The sequence below is a fragment of the Maniola jurtina genome, chromosome Z (genome assembly GCF_905333055.1).
Source record: "Maniola jurtina chromosome Z, ilManJurt1.1, whole genome shotgun sequence".
Classification (NCBI taxonomy): domain Eukaryota; kingdom Metazoa; phylum Arthropoda; class Insecta; order Lepidoptera; family Nymphalidae; genus Maniola; species Maniola jurtina.
In genome coordinates, this window is record NC_060058.1 from 9,531,995 (window position 1) to 9,552,230 (window position 20,236).

The 20,236-nt window shown below is 37.0% G+C and overlaps 1 protein-coding gene across 3 annotated transcripts in view; it reads left to right on the plus strand.

The window, feature by feature from the left end:
• LOC123880305 (sushi, von Willebrand factor type A, EGF and pentraxin domain-containing protein 1) overlaps window positions 1-16,549 on the plus strand; it is a 76,998-nt gene extending 60,449 nt beyond the window's left edge. The window contains exons 5-18 of one of the 3 annotated variants that reach the window (XM_045928350.1): window positions 223-345; window positions 675-838; window positions 2,282-2,408; window positions 2,725-2,874; window positions 6,155-6,331; window positions 6,448-6,746; window positions 7,134-7,368; window positions 7,749-7,922; window positions 8,218-8,397; window positions 8,946-9,182; window positions 9,825-10,004; window positions 10,498-10,683; window positions 11,504-11,792; window positions 12,791-16,549. In XM_045928350.1, the coding sequence (XP_045784306.1) occupies window positions 223-345; window positions 675-838; window positions 2,282-2,408; window positions 2,725-2,874; window positions 6,155-6,331; window positions 6,448-6,746; window positions 7,134-7,368; window positions 7,749-7,922; window positions 8,218-8,397; window positions 8,946-9,182; window positions 9,825-10,004; window positions 10,498-10,683; window positions 11,504-11,792; window positions 12,791-13,067 (2,798 nt within the window). In that variant the 3' untranslated portion in view covers window positions 13,068-16,549. Of the gene's footprint in view, window positions 1-222; window positions 346-674; window positions 839-1,724; window positions 1,844-2,281; window positions 2,409-2,724; window positions 2,894-6,154; window positions 6,332-6,447; window positions 6,747-7,133; window positions 7,369-7,748; window positions 7,923-8,217; window positions 8,398-8,945; window positions 9,183-9,824; window positions 10,005-10,497; window positions 10,684-11,503; window positions 11,793-12,790 lie in introns of those variants that run through there. The other 2 variants (XM_045928351.1, XM_045928352.1) reach the window with 2 other exon arrangements.
• Window positions 16,550-20,236: the final 3,687 nt, after the last annotated feature.

A 20,236-nucleotide genomic window follows, 5' to 3' on the forward strand; every position in this document is an offset into this window, starting at 1 on the left:
GACGACATAATATGTATAACATAAGAGCCAAGAAGACCGTTAGATGCTTTTTTGAATAAAATAAATTTAACTTAAATTTATAGTAAGCTAGCTAAACTACATATATTATAGATATGAATAAATGTTTGTTATGATAATATAGGAACATCCTGGGACTGTGCAATCATGTACCTAATTAGTGGCTATTTATTGTTCATTAAAATTTTCTTATATTTCCCGCAGATGAAGGAGTAACGAAGACGTTCACTTGCGCTCGACCTCTGATCGGGCAGCATGTGTTCCTGCAACTAGTCGGCGTCGAAGGTTCCCTATCGTTGTGCGAAGTCGAGGTCTTCACAACGGAAGGTCAGTACAATTACCTACCTAATACTGCTCGTTTCATTGCGATATACGAGATAAAACTAAGGGTGTACACTTTTTTTTTAAATAAAATAAATACCTATCTATTTTTAATAGGTAGGTATTTATTTTATTTAGGCTTTTAACTTGCTCTCAAAAGCGCAAAAGGCTTGTATGTGTTACAGAGGTCTAGATTTTTTGATTCGATTATAAGTTTGTCTTTTGAAGCGCCCCATCTAGTAGAACATTTATATCGCTGGTTTCTCTACATTTTAGTACGTCTGCTCTTTGGATACAGAAAATGACGTCACGAAATAAATTTCCTTTGTATTCAGAATTCTCCAACGATCGATGCGCACCTGCTGGGTCGTCGGCGGACATAGAACTGGCGGCATTCGCTAGAAACTGTTACGAATTCAACGTAGCGAAGGGTGCTTCTTTTGAAGATGCTAGGCGACAATGCCAAGCACACGGCGGAGACCTTATACATGGATTTCAGGTAAATAAATAAATCAGGAAATATTATAAAACTACAACTACATACTTTTATAAATATGACACTTTTTTACCTACACTTCAAGATAATAAGATTTCAGTTCAAGATAATTTCTAAATCATTTAAATACGTCTGTAAAAAATTGCGGAATACTTTGAAGACCGACCGATATATTATTATTAATGATAATAATATATATAAATATGTTTGTTTTCTTTAAACCTGAAAATATGCCTTGAACTTGAACTTTGCCGCGCTCCTGTCAAAGAAAAGCAACAGCCAAAAAGCCCATTAGTGCCATAAACCAGTGCGATAACGATCTTTTGGCGCGTGGCCAAAATCGGAACTAATGCCGCCATCTTGTGAAGTGCCACGCTGTATGTGGTGTTGCTAAGTAAAAAAATCTGAAATTCACAGTTTTTTTTAAATATTAGGGTCTTTCCGTGTACATTAATATCGCGATATAGTGTTAATACACAGCATAATTAATGTGTCTGCATCTTATAACTATGTATAGTACTAAGTAAATATAGTATTTGAGCAGGTAAACATGATAAGTTGCAAGTCCATGGCCTATCAATAGCTTGTATCAATCTTTCTAGCTGTGGAAATAAGGACGGCTTTCCCAATTCCTCGTTCAGTTAAAATTTGATAAAGCTTACTCTGTTTTTAACATTAACATTTTCAACATATTCTCTAAAAGTGAGGAGATTTTATTTGCTGGTAGCCTTTATTCTACAACTACGCCCCCCTGTCAATGTCATTCAAGTGCCAAAATATCCTTGTCAGTGTTGTCACTTGTCAATGTCATCGAGTTGTCAAGTACAAGTTTGACATTACAAGGATAGAGGTTATAAACTTATAAAATTGTAGATTATATAATATCCATTTTCAATAATTACCTACTTTTATAAACAAAAATGTCGTTTTATATTAATATATATGTCCAAGCACAATATTCAGAGGAGGTGCAGGTTCGAATCTTGCCGGTTCTGCAATTTTTAATTTGTAATTTAGGTTACAAAGTAGGTTTAGGTAACTAGGTATTATGAATGAAGTTATTCTTTAAATTATTGCTAAAGTGCGTAAAGCACTTAGATTACTTAAATAAGCGTTTGTTAAAGTGCGAAAAGTATTCCAGTCCTCAGATTAACTGTTAATCTGAAGGCTCCCTAGGTTCGGTAGCCTAAGAAGTAAGGTCCAAGCATTGCTTACTATGGATTTTATAACTCTTAGCGATGGAACATGCAAGGCCACCATCTGAACTCAGTAAGGGACCCTATATTGTTTCTTTATTTATGGCAAATTTTAATAATTTATGAATAAAATTCACCCTTCAGATATTTTACTGTATAAATCTTCCCAATGTTATGTTGTAAGTCATATGAAAATTTATATCGATAGAAGCCAATACCACTCAAAATATATTTTTTGTCTTGTTATAAGGGAGCAACATCAAGCTATTTAATTCAGGAATTGGAAAGACGGAAAACACAGTTGAAGACACAACTGGTTTGGATTGGTGCGCAAAAGGAGCCTGGACTAACTTCTCGAACGTGGAAATGGGTTGATGGTGAGTATCTTAACAGTCTCCATCTAACTTTATCTCTAAGTAACGACCCGCCCCAGCTTCGTACGGGTGCTTGAAAATAAAATATAGCCTATGTCACTTAGGAAAAATGTGGTTTTCTATCAGTGAAAGTATTTTCAAAATCGGTTCAGTAGGTTACTTCCTACAAACAAATTTACAAACTTTACCTCTTTATAATATTAGAATAGATTTATCTCTAATTAATGTGTAATTCAATTAAATTAGTACCTACATAGGTATAAGTATGAAGGATTGAGTATTCCTTTGAAACATGACATGTTTTTTTTTTCAATTGCAGGTGAAACTGTGTCAAAGCCGGCATGGGGAAAGGATCAACCAAACAATTATAATGGAGAGCAAAACTGCGTAGTGCTGGATGGAGGCCGCGCGTGGCTCTGGAACGACGTTGGCTGCAATCTGGACTACCTGCACTGGATCTGCCAGTACCGTGAGTGTCACCTTCATAGGTACATATCTAGAATTTTGTTAACTGCTCTGCGAATTTGAGCTGCGACTGCAAGACATTTTACTAACAAAACTTTTTTTAGATCACCCATAAGCATAGTTGTTGTATTTCACGAAAACCGCTTGGCTATGTGCACACATACACATTGTTACGTGGCACTCAGTCTTGACCACACAAATCTTGAGTCACAAATGCGTTAACGCTTATCGGTACACTCACTACTACAACCAAGGCTAAATGGTTAGTATGAAATAGAATAACTACATATGTAAACAGTTACGTATGCAGCTTAAACGATTGACAGTTAATCTACAAGGACCGATGTCAACTGCTCAAGCTGTCTTGTGTATGACAATTAATTGTAGTAAGTAGTAATTGCAATTCACTAGATAGTTGCAGCTTGAAGCAGTCATGATTGTTTTTCAAGCTGTCTGTGTAGTGGTTACTCTCATTGTCAATTTTTTGTTATTTCTGAGCTCCCTGCAATCAGTCGGCTTTGATAGACTGTTGTGAATTAGTTCTAATTTTGTCAAGAATTTGAAGATCATTCCTTCGAAAAACTCTTTATTTAAGGCTTTCGCTGGCTTCTAGTCCACGAGATAGTTTTCATCTGTGGCTTTTTAAAATCTTCATTCAAATACATGATCTGTTAGACTGTTTACATGAGCGATGATGAACGTATAATTTTTTTTAGAAAATTGTTACCTGTAAGCATTTGAGAAATTGCCATTTTGCTTATTTACATGCCCAAGTAGCACAGAGAGCTGTATAAATACTCACTTTTAGACCTATTTGAAACTCTATGCGTATTAAGACTCTTTTAAAAGTACACTAGTGATCCTACAGCTGTAAAATAGCTATCAGTGATATTTAAACAGCTTAGGCTGATTAAGAGCTGCATTAAAACTGATTAAGACCAACAAAACTACCATTAATAAGCTAAGAGTGCTATTAAGGTATATTTTCAATGACCCTATTCAGCTTTTAACATAATCTAATGCCTTAACCGTAGTAAGGGCTGTTTAGTGGATAAAATTACGCCAAATGCTGTGTAAGAAGGTATTTGGTGAACTCCTATTACACAGACTTATTAAAGGGGCACGAGTGAACTATTATAAAGTTAATAGCTGTATAATGGATGATTTGTGGCCTACATTATTGCTTATTGCTGAATGTGTCTACCGCTAATCAGCCTTTATACTGCAATTGATAGTGTCTGCATAACGACTTTTTAGACATTCACTAGATGCCTCGCAGCTGCTTAGAGACTCACTAGTGTATCGAATTAACGGCTTCTACTTTATAGTGGTTCACATAAGTATCTTTAATCAGACTTTTTCTGAATATGTGCGTGGAATCAGTCAAAGGGTAACTTAAATGTTAATGGTTTATATTTTACAATAAAAAATATCTAAGTATATATTATTAATATCTTTCTACCCAATTTGATAGGTAGTTAAATAATATCGCTATGACAACTTTGAACTACAAGTACATAGTACTATTATATATTCTGTGCTACAAGTTATCCATGTGGTGGTTTTAGATATAATAATACGGATCCCTAAAGAGTCTGTTTATCAACTGTTTAATTGTTCACATTATGGCTAACGGTAGAGCTTGTGAACCAATAAAAGTAAAGAAAACAGCTTATAGCTGTATACAGTTCACATGTGTAAATTTATTCAGTTTTTTGCTGAATTACAGTACACTAGTGAACTATTAGACAGCCTTTTGCAGAATATAAGAGTTTTAACTATTCACGTCGCTGTTTAACATGATCCACCATTTTATTGTATAACCTATATAAATATACTGATTAATTTTTCAACTCTTATGATGTTTTGTGTATGAATTAGGAATTTTTTGCATTAGTTTTTGCTTCCTGATATCACAATAATAACTTTTTATCATAAAATTCTTTTCAAGGCTCTAAAAATTGTTTATCCAAGTTTTCATCACGGCATATTTATATCACAAAATTAATTAAAAACCGAATATTTTCGTGGCGCATTAAAATTTTCTTAGACAATAACTATGTATAATGTCAGTAAAATTACATTCCCAATCATTTTTCTTATATTAATATGTAAAAAATGTACCAGAGAATATTGAATATCATCCACGTATTTAATTCACTCCACGAAACAATTGTGTTCAATTGGCAGCTATAGGATTAATTTGCTATAAGTAAGTTTGTTACTTCAACAGGCCGCAAGCAACTTTTACCGGTTTAAAACATGTAGTAGAGCGTACATAATTACGTATTTTCTGAATAAAGAGTAACTTGTGATCTTTTAGTCAGTCGATATTCAGCGCATAGTACTATCGTTACCGTTTGTAACACTGTTAATTTGCTGCTACACAGCTCTTAAGCAGCTATTTGAACTTAAGGCTGAATAATTTGTGCCCATTTAAGAGTTATAGGAGCTGTATAGGGCCCTATACAGCCCTTATGCAGCTTTTTTATTCAGCTTTAAGCGTGATGGGAATCCGTTATTCGGCTGATAAGCAGCCTCGTGTGCTACTTGGGTGTTTGTATGTATTTCATTTCTGCATAAAGAATGTTATTTTATTATAATTCTAACCACTTAAAAAAATCGAAAAGTGAATGCTATTGCCAAATTTTGTAACACGCGAGTACACTTTCTTTCCACTTTAGACGTTTCAAAGCGTAGCAAAGTGAATGACTTTAAATTTGCATTGCTGACTCGTAACGTTATTGCCTCTACTTAATGCTTGCATAACAAGACGATTTGTACCTGTTGTTGCATGTTATGCGAATTTACCTACTTAGATTAGAACTTTCAATCCGTTAAAGGTTTAGACATGTATAACGCGTGACGTGAACATTTTTGGTAACCATATCACTCTCTGAAGTGCGATAATGCGTTCACGGGTTCCGCAATATGATTACTTCAATATCAGTGTGCTTAATATGAGATTTTATTGACAGAATTCGTGAGTCACTTCAGAGTTAAGTAAAATGGGCTTTAAAACCTGTTCTAAAGCTCAATCATTTAGTCCAAACTCAATTTTGTGCCAGCGCTCCAAGCAAAAATGTTGCGAAATTAGAATCTAAGTTTTTGCCTTTTAAATCAAGATTAATAAATAGTTTTATCAACGCTAGCGAGACAAATCTCATACTAAGCATACCGAAGAAGCCGCGTTGGACAAGTCACCGTCGCAAGTCGCTACCGTCACGCGTTGTTTTTGTTCAAGCCTAAATGGTTATAATATTGACGAATTGTCTCGCTTGTAGTACCGGCAACCTGCGGGAGCCCCGATAAACTTTTGAACACGACAATCGAAGGGAACAATTACAAAGTCGGATCTTCCATAGCTTATAAATGCCCAGAAGGTCACATGCTCGTCGGAGATAAAACTAGAGAGTGTGAAAATGACGGATTTTGGTCTGGTACGGCGCCTAGCTGCAAATGTAAGTTTGTTTCAAATAAAATAATAGTATGTTACCAAGCATAATCTGATTAATGATTTTTACATAGGTAGTTGCCTATATCTTTTATTAATGTAATTATTTTTGGCTATCTTCAGATGTAGATTGCGGTGGTTTGACTCCTATTCAAGATGGAGATGTTGCACTAGTAGATAGCCGAACAACTCACGGTGCAAGAGCCGTGTATTCTTGCAAGGAGAACCATACTTTAGTAGGGGAACAGGAACGTGTTTGTGGCGACGAGGGGATTTGGGATGGAGAAGCTCCCAAGTGTCTGTTCGATTGGTGCCCCGATCCGCCGCCCGTCACCGGGGCTACATTTGACATCGGAGGCCACAAAGCCGGCTCGCTGGCTACTTATACTTGCCAGAATGGCTTTATACTTTTTGGATCACCGGTAAGTCGCAATATAGGTAGATAATAATTAGACCAAAATCTTATTCAGCTCAAAATTCATATTAGCGTTTTCATATTCATACCAGTCCGCAAAGATCGTAAATAAATACGCTCAGTATCCATGCGATTTCGTGCCACGCTGACAGCATTTATAGCAAATGTCACTATAAGGATTCTAGAGATACATCCAAAACTGTTCAGGCATGTAGAAAATGGTAGGATAACGAAACTTACATGCATACATTATGTATGTAGGTGAGTTTTTTTGTATATGAACACTGTAAAGACTGTCCTTTTTTGAGCATTCGTGTAGTAAGATTTAGTTTTATGTACTAAGGATACTTATTTACTTTCTAAAACATTGCTTTAATAGTCTTTTTTTTATCAGAGTGTGACATGTAATCTCGGTGGTGTCTGGTCGGGAACACCCCCCTCCTGCAAGTACGTAGACTGTGGTACCCCAGCGCAAGTGCATAAAGGATCGTTCAGGCTACTAAACGGCACAACTACATATGGATCTATAGCCCAATTCAATTGTGAACCTGACTACTGGCTGGCTGGAACTGATATATTGACCTGCAATCGCGATGGAAAGTGGTCTCATGATATTCCTTCATGTGAACGTAAGTTGTGACGACGCAAAATTATACCCAATAATTTCATTTACCTGTAGATAGTAGATTTGATGTAACTTTAGTGAAAATCTGATGAAAAGTTTCAAAACTGGAGGTCGGAACTCTTCACTGGGTAGTAGCAAATAACAGCAATGTAGTAGAATCAGTCTAATAGCTTAGTAAAAAGTAGAATTTTGACCATAATAACAAAATACATACGGTTTAGCCAGCATATTCAATTTTGGTAAAAAAAAAATTGGAACTAAATTTTTAATACGAAAGGGCAACGAATGCGTACAAAGTATTCTCGTTTCTCCTACTTAGTTCTAAATAATATACGTGTTGTAGATTTTTTTGACCTTAGGTCTAATTTGAGTTTTTTTCCTCAGTAATATCTTGCCAAGACCCGGAGGTCCCGGCAGGCGGATATATGGAAGCCTACGACTACAATGTGCACTCAACAATCGATTTCCATTGCGAGAAAGGACACAAGCTTGTTGGCGAGCCCAACTTGACTTGCCAGCAAGATGGGGAGTGGTCAGGCGAATCGCCCAAGTGTGAATGTAAGCAAATTATAATTTTTAAATACTTATCAAAAATTTAGGAGCTGACAGGATTCGAACCTGAGCTAATCTCGCTCGCTTTCACCCCGTCATAATATTATATCTCGACTAACATTTTATTATCCTGGTCAACATCTCCACAGTAGTACATATTTTGAAGGTTGCACACAAAGCAATGAAATCAGTGATTTTTTGATTTTCCTAAACTCATCTTCATCAAGCAATCTAGAATCATGTGTAATCAAAATTCTGATACAATGTATTGATACTGATTTTTACGGTTTTTTTGTACTAGATGTAGACTGTGGAAAACTGCCCCCGCTGCCTTACGGTACGTCAGAGTTACTGAACGGCACAACTCATTTGGGCAGCGTGATTCAATACGCGTGTACAACCAACTACAGACTTGTGGGAGCTGTGAGAAGAGTGTGCACTGAAGAGTATCAGTGGAGTGACTCATCGCCCAGATGTGAAGGTACCTACCTACTTACTAAGAACCACTCCCTACCTATTTCTAACTACAATGGTAAAATTCGGGTGAAGTTTTGTAGATATCGTTGGAGTGCTATCTTTAAACAGTTGCAGTCATCTAATGCGTCATTGGAGAACAATCCAAAAAACAAATTTTCCCATTTATAATCTACTACAGAATGCCCGCGACTTCGTCCGCGTGGATTTAGGTTTTTAAAGATCGTGTGGGAATTGTTTGATTGAAAAGTTGCCTAAGTCAATTACAGGGACGCAAGCTACCTCGGCACTAAATTTCTAACAAATCGGTTAAGCGGATGGGTCCTTAGGAATCCCGTGGGACTTGTTCGATTTTCCGGGATAAAAAATAGCCTAAGTCCGTCCTCGGGATATTAGCTAACCCTGTACCCAATTTCGTAAGAATCGTTTGAACTGTTGGGCTATGAAAAGGTAGCAGACAGACAAACAAACACTTTCACATTTGTAATATTAGTATGGAAGTATGGATGTAGTTTATATCCAACTTACTTAATATATGTATTTATCATTTTACAGAAATTCGCTGTCCCGAGCCAATAGTAGCCGAAAATAGTATAGTGTCAGTAACGGGAAACGATCGTATGCACGGTCGTACGCTGATTAGAACATCGGTGAGCACCAATAGCGGCAATACGTACCGCATCGGTGCCCTTGTGAAGTATCGCTGCGAACGAGGGTACAAGGTGGTCGGCGAGAGCCTTTCCACGTGCGAGGACAACGGCCAGTGGAGCGGAGTGACTCCAAAATGCCAATGTAAGTTTACGTACCATGGAACAGAGATGGACGGTTTTCGATTATAGAAGATAATCGAAGATAAAGATCAATCGAGAATAAAGATAAAGATCGCAATAGCAAATGGCGTGCGACTTTTTTTTTGATTCGATCTAGTTTGTACGTTAACACAGTTAACATTAACGCATTATACGATGTGCAGTTTCGTTACAAGAATCGCTTCTATTCCATTCCTTTTCAATGTAAATTGATCCTAGGGGCGGTTCGTTACAAGAATCGCTTCTATTCCATTCCTTTTCAATGTAAATTGATCCTAAGGGCGGTTACGCACTCATCCGATCCGAGTCCGTGAAAATTCGTTCCAAAGTAGTCGTAGACTATTTGGATGGTAATTTGCGCACTAGATCCGACTTCCATCATTCGAGTTCTAACCGTCATCCTCGAGAATATCTCGGATATGCCTCGGGTTCAAATCGGACAAATGACGTAGGTGTGTCAAAGATGTCCACTGAATAGCTTGAATTTGGATCAGAGATAGTGCGAAAGAAATATCCGAATTCGGTCCGAGTTTTTCATATCCGTATTTTCACGGATTCGGATTGGATGAGTGCGTAATCGCTCTAACAGCGCAGTATTAATCTCATCAGCAAAATATTTTTTCAGACGTAGACTGCGGCAATCCCGGGCGCTTACAGAACGGCAAGGTGACGCTTGCTACGAACGCCACGTACTACGGCGCTGCAGCTCTGTACGAGTGCGACGAACACTGGCAACTGGACGGCGTGTCACGAAGGTTGTGCCAAGACAACGGCACGTGGAGCTCTGAAGCGCCAGTTTGCAAAGGTAATCATTTTTCTTCCACTTGCTCGGAAATTTCTGCGCTATAAAAAAACAAAACGTCAATCGGCTCTTTTCTGTACACAGGCCAGCAATTTCCAATAGTTTATTACTAGTAAGGAGGTTGTTTGTATGCACACTAACATAAATTAGTTGTTTTTTTACACGATTTATTGCAATTTTAGCAATTACTGCCATCTGCATTGCAAGTAAAATATTTTTGGGACTCAATAATTTTAAATTCTGTATCAAATTGAAAATAGGTCATCACCCTCTTTTCAAAAGTTTAAAACAAACGAAGATTACGCGCGCATGCGAAGTTGAATTGGCGCGTGAATCAAAAATAAAATGGACGTTTACACAAGCATAATACAAGATTTAGCTTGTTTAATGATTACGTATTACTTTATCGAATATTGTCGGATCATCGAGGTGGTGATCATCGCTGCATATGAGTAACTTCGTTAGAAATTCACAAAGAATGTTATCTGGTTTGCAGAAATAACGTGCACGGACCCGTCTATCCAAATCAAGGGCAGTCTCGGGCTGCTTGTCGCGTCTTCAACCCTGGGCATTGGTGGTGAAGCACATTACCGCTGCGATAGAGGCTACAGTCTGAAAGGGAACCAAACAAGAACTTGTATGCCTAGAGGCGTGTGGGCTGGAACTCCACCAGTGTGCATACGTAAGTAACCATTTTTTTTCTACCTGAGCACCGTTATGCAATACCAGCTTCCTACTGCCTATTACGGGACGTAAATTTCCTATTTAATCACGTTTTGCAAACCCGTATAGCCCCGCGCTTACCCGGTAAATAGCGCAGGTGTTGTGCGAGGCGTCCCCCCGCCTCATACTCTGTGATCTTGACCTGTCGTGTACTATACCTACTCACTTAATATCATGCATTTTCATTACATCATCTTAATTCTTTGGGACTATGTAGGTTCTTTTGTACCCTGTATCACTTCTGCGATCCATTGTGATCGACTCCACTTCATGTTTCCTTGCCAATACCTATGGCCGCCAGGTACAGAATTTTTTGGCTGGAATTGCAGTAGCATCGTCAGGGTATATGTTGTGTTTCCCTAGGTAGATGCTAAGTTTATACATTAGAGCGGAGCAATAGCAGACTATATGATTCTCCTACGATTATCATCATTATTACCAATTGATAGAGTTCCACTGCTGGACACTTTGTTGATGTCATAGGTCTATTCTCGGGTCTTTCACACGCCACGATCTGACGCCGCCTAAATCCAGCGGCTCCCTGTGACTCGTTTGTTCGCCTAAAGCGTTCTAATGTTGCGCATTCTAGTGCGATGTCGCCATTCCAGCATCTTGGAACTCCCAACGTTCGGTGTAGCGAACAGTGTTTCCTGCCCCTTGCCATTTCAGCCAAGCTACAAGACAAGTGACAACAATTAACGCGAATGACGATTTTAGTCTATTTAATATTTAAATCTTATAACTATTAATTATTTATTTGTTATTCAAATTATTTTCAGCCATCGACTGCAAATCTCCAGGGACAATCGAGAATGGCCGTATAATCATATCGAATACTTCAACGCTGTTCGGAAGCTCGATCGAGTATCATTGCTTGCCCCAATACCAGCGCGTCGGGCCTTTCTTGCGCAAGTGCTTGGACGACGGGAAATGGTCCGGCGAAGAACCGAGATGTGAACTGATCAGCAATGAGGCTGCAGAAAGCGGAGCGCTACCTCTTAGTGTTGGCGTTGGATGTGGGGTTGTTCTCTTCCTATTGATGCTGTTGGGAGTCATTTATATGAGATTGTAAGTATTTATTAATTACTAGCAATTAATACCTCGACTACAAAAAAGTCTCACATTAATGAGCTTGCATTATGCCTTTTCAAAATATTGGGATAGCGACTATACTTTCCAATACTTACCTAAGTTGCCAAATTCCAAGCACTTGATACAATAGGGATCGACAGGCAAAAATGATCTCAGAGGGCGCCACAAGAGCTGCCAATGCAAGCCGTTTGACAGCTCAGTATAGCAAGTCCCACTGATTCGGTGTTCAACAGATGGACTGTAAAAAGCCAGCAGATATATAGATACTAAACTATTTGAGAACCTATGGAATATGGGTGTAAAAATATAAAACTTATGTACAACAAATATCACTAGTTTTTTTTTAGTAGATAGCTGTTGTTAATATTAGTTGTGCTTTATTAACATTGGAATAAATTATGATTGCAAAATTGATAGTGTACTAGAGTACTACAAATAAATCTATTGTAAAAGGACGTTTTATTCATGTAATTTGTGCCACTAAGAGGAATCAGTCAATTATATTGAGGAATTTCTTATAAGATATTAATTAAGGTAGACTTTGCAGTACGCGACCGCGACGATTGTTAGGCCTGGTATCCACCAGAGCAGAGCTGGTCGGAACTGTGTTTAGCAGAAAAGTCAGCTTACTGTTAGTAGACGCGAAAAAATGATCACATCATCTAACAATAATTTGATTGGTCCGCTAAAACATCTCCGCTCTGGTGGATACAGGATCTTAGGCGTCACTTCCTCAGAACACAAATGTATAGAAAGAGCATTTAAGGTAAGCGACTGCGACGCGACACTTTACATGCCATCGTGCGACAGTTTACATTCAACATTCAACCGCGCGACACTAACGGCCGTATTCACAAACGTTAAGATACGAAAGATACGTTTTATATTTATAATTTTAGTATGGTTACGTAATGCTGGTATTATCCCTATGATGAATAAATACTTTATAATGACCCTGCCAATAATTTTCACAGGCGCAAAGCGACACCAGTTAAAAATACAGAAAACATCGAAGGAGCCGAACGAAAGGAAGACCAAAACGCGGCAGTCATGAGCTACGCAACACTCCACGACACTAACGGAAGGCATATTTACGATCACGTGAGCGACAACCTTTACGACTCGCCATACAGCGAGAGCTTAGCCGAAAATGTAGCTTACGGAAGACGGAGTGACACTGACTCCGCATACGAACCTGAACCAACAGGTCCCAGCGCAGTGGTGACTATCAATGGAGTGGCTGTTCGTTGATACATACATTTTATTGGTGTGAGTTAGCTACTGCTTCATAAGCTCTGGTTTTCTAGTATATCGATGCCCGCACATAGTGGGTAAACTGCCCCTAGTGTTTTGACGTTACGTTGTCAAAAAGTGCAAAAATCATCTCTGGGAAACCTTGTTTCAGTTTTCAATAGACAACTTCGCTGTGACGACACTGTTCACAATCACATGACAATCTAGAAAACTTAGAGCTTTAGTGATTAGAACTATGAAAACAATTATTGTGATGAAGTTTTATTAATCAGTGATATCATTCTGACGTATAAGAAATATTTTTCAACATAGGGCCTGTTTTACAACCACCAGTTAAACTTTATCTAACGAATAAAGATGTTAACCCTTAGTCTAGTAGACGTCATAATATCAATATGGCAGAGGCTGGCAAGGCCTACCGCGGCCGATTCGCGGACATAACACTGTAAAATTACATGCACGTATCGGAAATGCACCATCTCACTCTCTCCGCTGCGTCTCCGTCACCGCGTTCGCGCGGCCCTGTGACGTCACGGACCGGTTGATCATTCGTCCGTATTTTATCTTCGCAAGCTATTTGAAATAATTTTTTCTCTGTATTTTTGTACCACAGATAAAATTTATATTTTTGGATTCGCTGAACAAATATATAATGTATGTCAAATGATTAATGACCCATAAATTTCGCGTGAATCTATGGCTAATAAGAGTTAAGCGGATTTTTTTAAGTATTTCATTTATTTTGTTTATTATTTATTCTATGAAACCAATAACTAAAAATCTTTTATTTAAATTTAATCACAACACATCCTTTTTAGCATAAGCAATTAAAGAAACACATATCCTGCCAAGAAGATTGGCGATTCAGGACGCAAAACTCGAAACGGCTAATTCAGCGCGGTCCAAAGAGCATCGATTTTCTACAAAATTTCACTAATACGGCAAAGACCTGTTTGTTTTGAGTTGCAGTCTTTGCATAATCAAACTATGAAGTTAGAGCAGGATTGTATGAGTACTTCAAAAGATAGAAGGTTATCTGTGTTTTGGGCGGAACGGGTCGGTTGCCAGTCTAATGCAAATCCATGTATTGACCATATCGATTGCCAGTTATAGGGCATGTCAATTTTTGTATTGGGAATCAGTCAAAATGACATTCGTTAAAGTTTATCTGGTTGTTGTGAAACATGCCCTTAATGCTGATCGCCCATTTCAACTAATGTCAGCCGCACACGGTGATTAACGGCCAAAATTAATGCTCAATCTATCTTTAACTTTTCGATAAGTTACTTAGCAACGTCAAACGTTATTTGTCAAAAACGGCCGTACAATTTTTGACAAATAACAAAGTTGCTAACTTATCGACAGATTACAGATAGATTGATTTTAATTTTGGCCGTAAGCAAAACTAATTTGAATTCGCCAATGGAATCACTATCAGAACGCATTTCCAGGACAGTACTTACTTTAAAATGCGTTTTGCGGGTCGTCCATTAATGTGCGTTCTACTTTAGATCATTTTAGTAAGTAGACTATGTACTACAAAGTTAAAATATCACTTTTCAGATTTTTTTGTGTCATAAGTCATTAACCAATTACTTATAGTCATTTTGAGTATTCATTTAATAATAATAATTGCGCAGGCTCATTGCTTGAGCAAGCATATTACTGTTATGTGGTTCTGTGGCGATCAGTCAGATTCGAATCCGAGACCGGCGTAAGCTGCAGTGACGAGCAGGCGTGCCGTTTTAGTTCCATCGAAATATAAGTGGGAAGCGCAGTTGTCATTATTTTTACGACTTGTTCTGGGAATGACAAAATGAAAATAATGTTCTGAATCAAATGGTCATCAACCATTACTAGGTATTTAACCAAAGATGTAAAAAGAGTTGGAAATTGTATGAAATATATTTATATTTATGTTAGACTATGTGTAGGTATGTTTTTTTAACCTTTAGCGACTTCTGTCGGGCCTTTAAATCCGATCGTAATGTTGTTTAAGATCAAATATCATCGAACAATATTATCTGCCTTTTTATTTTTATTTGCTGTATCTTTTCGACAAGTCTAAATACGATATATATATGGTAATGTAGATGGTAAGCTAAAAAAATATTTGTAAATTGTATATTCAAAAAATGCATAATACTACTGCCAAAAAATCCTGTTAATTTTATACTTACCTACTAATAATTTCGTTTGTACAAAATGTTTGGGTTATACAGAAAATAAAAAACTAATACCATAAATGCGAAAAAATGTCTGGCTGTGCCTCTGTTACCTTTCTACGGCCCATCTGCTTAACCGATTACGACCAATTTTGGCACAACGATAGCTTGCGTCCCGAAGACGGGCATAGGCTTTTTATCCCTGAAAATCAAAATGTTTTCTATGGGATTCAGAAAAAATCCATGCAGGCTGAAGTCGCAGGCATCATCTACTCTACACTAATATTATTAAGGGAAAAAGTTTGTAAGTTTTGATGTAGCGGTAATCCCCGAAACTAATGACCCGGTTTTGAACTACCGTACGTCTTGATCAGAGGAAATAATTTCAATATAATATGGTGTACTATATGGTAACATATAAGACTTATTTTTTTTATTTTAAGTAGGTAAGTACCGTCTTTCAACGAATACTTCTCAGCGAATTCAATAATTGTTTTAATTAAGATAGTTATTAATTACTCTTAAATGAATTAGGTATAAATTTTTATGGAAATACATTCTGATTATTATGAATTCAAATAAAGCAATAATATAATTAAACCATAGTAAGGAGTCAGTACTTGTTCAGAAGGCATCAAATTATAAAGCATGCATTTAAGCCATGTATAAACACAAGAAGTACCTAGCAAAGATTTATTAGAATAGGAATACAAACTATTTGTGATAAAAATTAAATAGGGTAAACTTATAAATCCTACATAACCATCGGGTTACGAGTATCTTAAGATTTCCCTCCCCCGTTAACAAAAAAAGGTAAGCTTTAGTACATGTTTAGACCTTCAATTGCCTAATTTTAGCAAACCCACTAAAATGTTACAGCACCTTGAGTTATTTTGAGTTGAGTTATGAGCAATTTTTCTTTTTATTATTATTAATTGGTGTTTTAGCGATTATTCCACACAGAAAAAAGTTCACCCAAAAATCCTTTTTTAAATTTAGAATACTGAGGTTTCGGCTAAAAATGATTGTTACAACCTTCACAACGTTCCGATATGTTTAAAACTTTTAATTTTAATCTATGTTAAATAAGTAGAAAAATGCCTGGTATTAATTACGACTAAAATAGGTATCTTTCCATTTCTATTTTATTTTAACATTAATGTGATTATTAATGTAAGCGTTCTGTGTTTGGCTAAGGTGATGAAGAATAAACTTGTTGTATTTTGTATAAATATTTAATATAATTATATTATTGTATCGACATAGGAGTGCCTATTTTTTAATGTGTTCGTTTAATAAATGTATTTTTATATATCTTATCGTTTTTTTTTATCAAATACATTTTTCATTTGATTCCTTTTGAAACGCAGTCATGCAAAGGAATATATTACAATTTGGTAAACCCCAAGACGTAGTGGGACGATAACTTGCCTTTTAAAGCAGCATCGTGAGTGGAAACTCACGAGAACTTGCCTTTTAAAGCCGCATCGTGAGTAGAAACTCACGATAACTTGCCTTTTAAAGCAGCATCGTGAGTAGAAACTCACGATAACTTGCCTTTTAAAGCAGCATCGTGAGTAGAAACTCACGATAACTTGCCTTTTAAAGCAGCATCGTGAGTAGAAACTCACGATAACTTGCCTTTTAAAGCAGCATCGTGAGTAGAAACTCACGCATGAGTAGAAACTCACGATAACTTGCCTTTTAAAGCAGCATCGTGAGTAGAAACTCACGATAACTTGCCTTTTAAAGCAGAATCGTGAGTAGAAACTCACGATACAGGATCAACGCGGATAAAGTCGCGGGCATCAGATAGTTATTAATAAAACAACTAAGTAAACATGACATCATTTATTGTAAGGTACAAACAGGACACGTATAGTAAGTAATATTAATTAGCTTTACATCGATATACCTAGTCTGGCTGCATTTGATAGTAAACTAATATATTATGCTTTAATTGTGTATTAATCTCGGAGCATAGGAATCCCCCGGCAAAGACGAGTAAACAACACGGGCATTGACGTATCATCCGATTCTCGAAGCAACTCACGGCACTTATTAGCCTCCTGCTTCGTTGTGAGTAAAGGTAGAAGTCTGAAAGTTCAGTTACCAAGAGTAACTGAACCTACATCTAACTCTAAATTAAAAGTAACCTATGGTAACCTTACCTTTCCTTAGAATAAATCAAAGACTCGCTAACCGAAGGTTTCCCTAGCCTAGAAACTTATTATAAATGGTTTGTGGATAGAACTCGAGATACAATATGAACACAAACTTTACGTGGGCGATCGAGGTGGAGGGTAACAATTTTTTACGCCCAGACTAGGTTGATAATAATAGTCAAGACAAACATGATTGTATCTTATGTTAGAGATTATAATATAATGCATACCTGTAGTATGCGACAGGTCGAGATGGCAACCGGGGTGGGGACGCTCCGTCCACCCGTGCTCGGGGTGCAAGGGGTTAGCGCGGGGGTCGTGCGGGCGTCCCCACTCCAGTTGCCATCTCAACTTTTCGGGCACTATGCCTACTATACAAAAATTTCTTTAGCTACTATATTGTGGTCCACTGGTCCGTACCTACTCCATAATCATGCAAAGTCCTAACTCAAAATTTAAAAACCCCCGACACAAAAACCTCCATAAGAAAACTAGAAAAGAGCTGATAACTTTCAAACGGCTGAACCGATTTTCTTCGATTATAGCTAAGAACACTCTCGATCAAGCCACCTTTCAAACAAAAAAAACTAAATGGAAATCGGTTCATTCGTTTAGGAGCTACGATAACACCTCTCTTTTTGGGTTGGGGGTTAAAAACTATATGAAAATAAAGTAAGTATAAATCTTTACATTATATATTCGTACGTATATGTACGGGTGGGAATCTGTAAAATAATTTATCTACGATCATATTAACTTAAAATTATTATTATGACGTCAAAAAGAGGACCTTCATGACACATTTTTCAATGTGTATCTATTATAAAAATAGAACATTGCATAGGTTAGCGAAAAAATCAAAACTAATGACAATTTTAATTTCGCTATTAAAGTACAAGTACCTGGCTTCACAGTCTGGGTTCTAAATATTTGAGGCTAGGTCAAACTGAGTCCTTACTTATTATTTACTTATCAATGCTAAGTTTTTTTACGTGGCGACGCGGCAATTTAATGTATGGAAGAATATTGCCATGTGTACGTAGCTCGCGCTTTGAACCACTTCCACGTTGGGATGTATGTCCCAACGTGCAAATGGTTAAAATTGTGCGAGTACCGATATCCAAACATTTTATACCCGTGAAGTTATAAACAACCAGGGATTAGACTATGCGCGAGTTAAATGCATCAAGTACACAATATAATAAGGATGCTAAATCCTAGATGCTCTTTAGATGCCACTTCGGTTTACCGATGATAAAATATAAAGGAAGGTTACATCCCGGCAGGCTAAACCAGACCGACCGGATTCGCGGCGACAGGTAGAGAAACCGGCGGACTATCCTAGTCTAACAACGCGTTATGCATGGCTGCGAACGAACTGCCATGAGTTCCAGTCGCTTCAGATGGCAAGAATAATATTCCAATTTATTATTATTGCTATTACCAACACCTATTTTTTTCTTTTTGTATTGATACATACATACATAAAATATTTTTATTATACGAAATACCCGCATATCAAGTCTTTTCTCAAATCACAATAATACAATTATTGCATTTTTAGTATGCCATCTAAATATCAGAAAAGTTTAATACATATTATGCACGCTTAGTAACTAATGTGTGTAATATTACATTATATAAAGTGTAAAATTTATTTACTTCACTATCAGTGTACAGGTAATGTATTTATTTATACATAACTTAACACTTTCTAAGTTGTAGCTTTGGTCACAAGTTTATTTACCGACATTTTATAAAAACTTACTATAGAATAAAATAATTTAGATTTATGTAAAAACTAAATTTCTCTGAAGTCGAAATACACAAAATTCTTCTTATTATTCTGCATATGGCGTATAAATAAGGGTATAATTCATAAAATCATCTCATTATCCTTGCTTTACATTATGTGCTTGTAAAGATTTATAGCAACTCTTTTCCTGCACACTATAATAGACTAACTTTATAGACACATGTAATAGCGATATATATTTAAGGCGCGACACACACCTACAGAAATACAGTAGAGTGGGGAGGACTGTCTTTTTTGTAACAACTAAAACTAAACTTTAGTTTTCATAGTTTAGTTTAGTTTAGTTCCTGGCGATTAGCCACGGCAATTCAAAGGGGCGCGTGGCACGTCTTTTGGTAACCTCCACATTTTGCTTTCATTACATTAGTGTAATAGTTAAAATTAGTTTCCGCCGTATGCCAAAGATAAAGTTAAGTTTAAGATGATATTTAACAAGTGTAATTTAAAAATTTTCAAAACCCCCGACAAGTGAAGGTTAGAGTAGGTAACTAGAAAAGAGCTGATAACTTTCAAACGGCTGAACCGATTTTCTTGGACTAAGTATTCCGCGCCTACGATCCAAAGTATCTGAGTTATCCAAAACATCATTTTCAAATAAATAATATTATGTATATCTAGGCAACGTCCATCTTGACAGCTTGACATTTGTCAATTGACACTTGAATATTATGAACCTAAGGGTTATCTAACCTTCTTTTCTACAAGAAAACTAGAAAAGAGCTGATAACTTTTAAACGGCTGAACCAATTTTTTTAGATTATAGCTAAGAACACTCTCGATCAAGCCACCTTTCAAACAAAAAAAAGTAAATTAAAATCGGTTCATTTGTTTAGGCGCTACGATGCCACAGACAGATACACAGATACACAGACACAGAGATACACAGATACACACGTCAAAGTTATAACACCCCTCTTTTTGGGTCGGGGGTTAAAAAAAAGGTTGGGTCTCGCTTCCACTCACACGCTGTAAATGTGCGTTACACTTAAAGAGTCACATTATGAATTCATACGTACACCG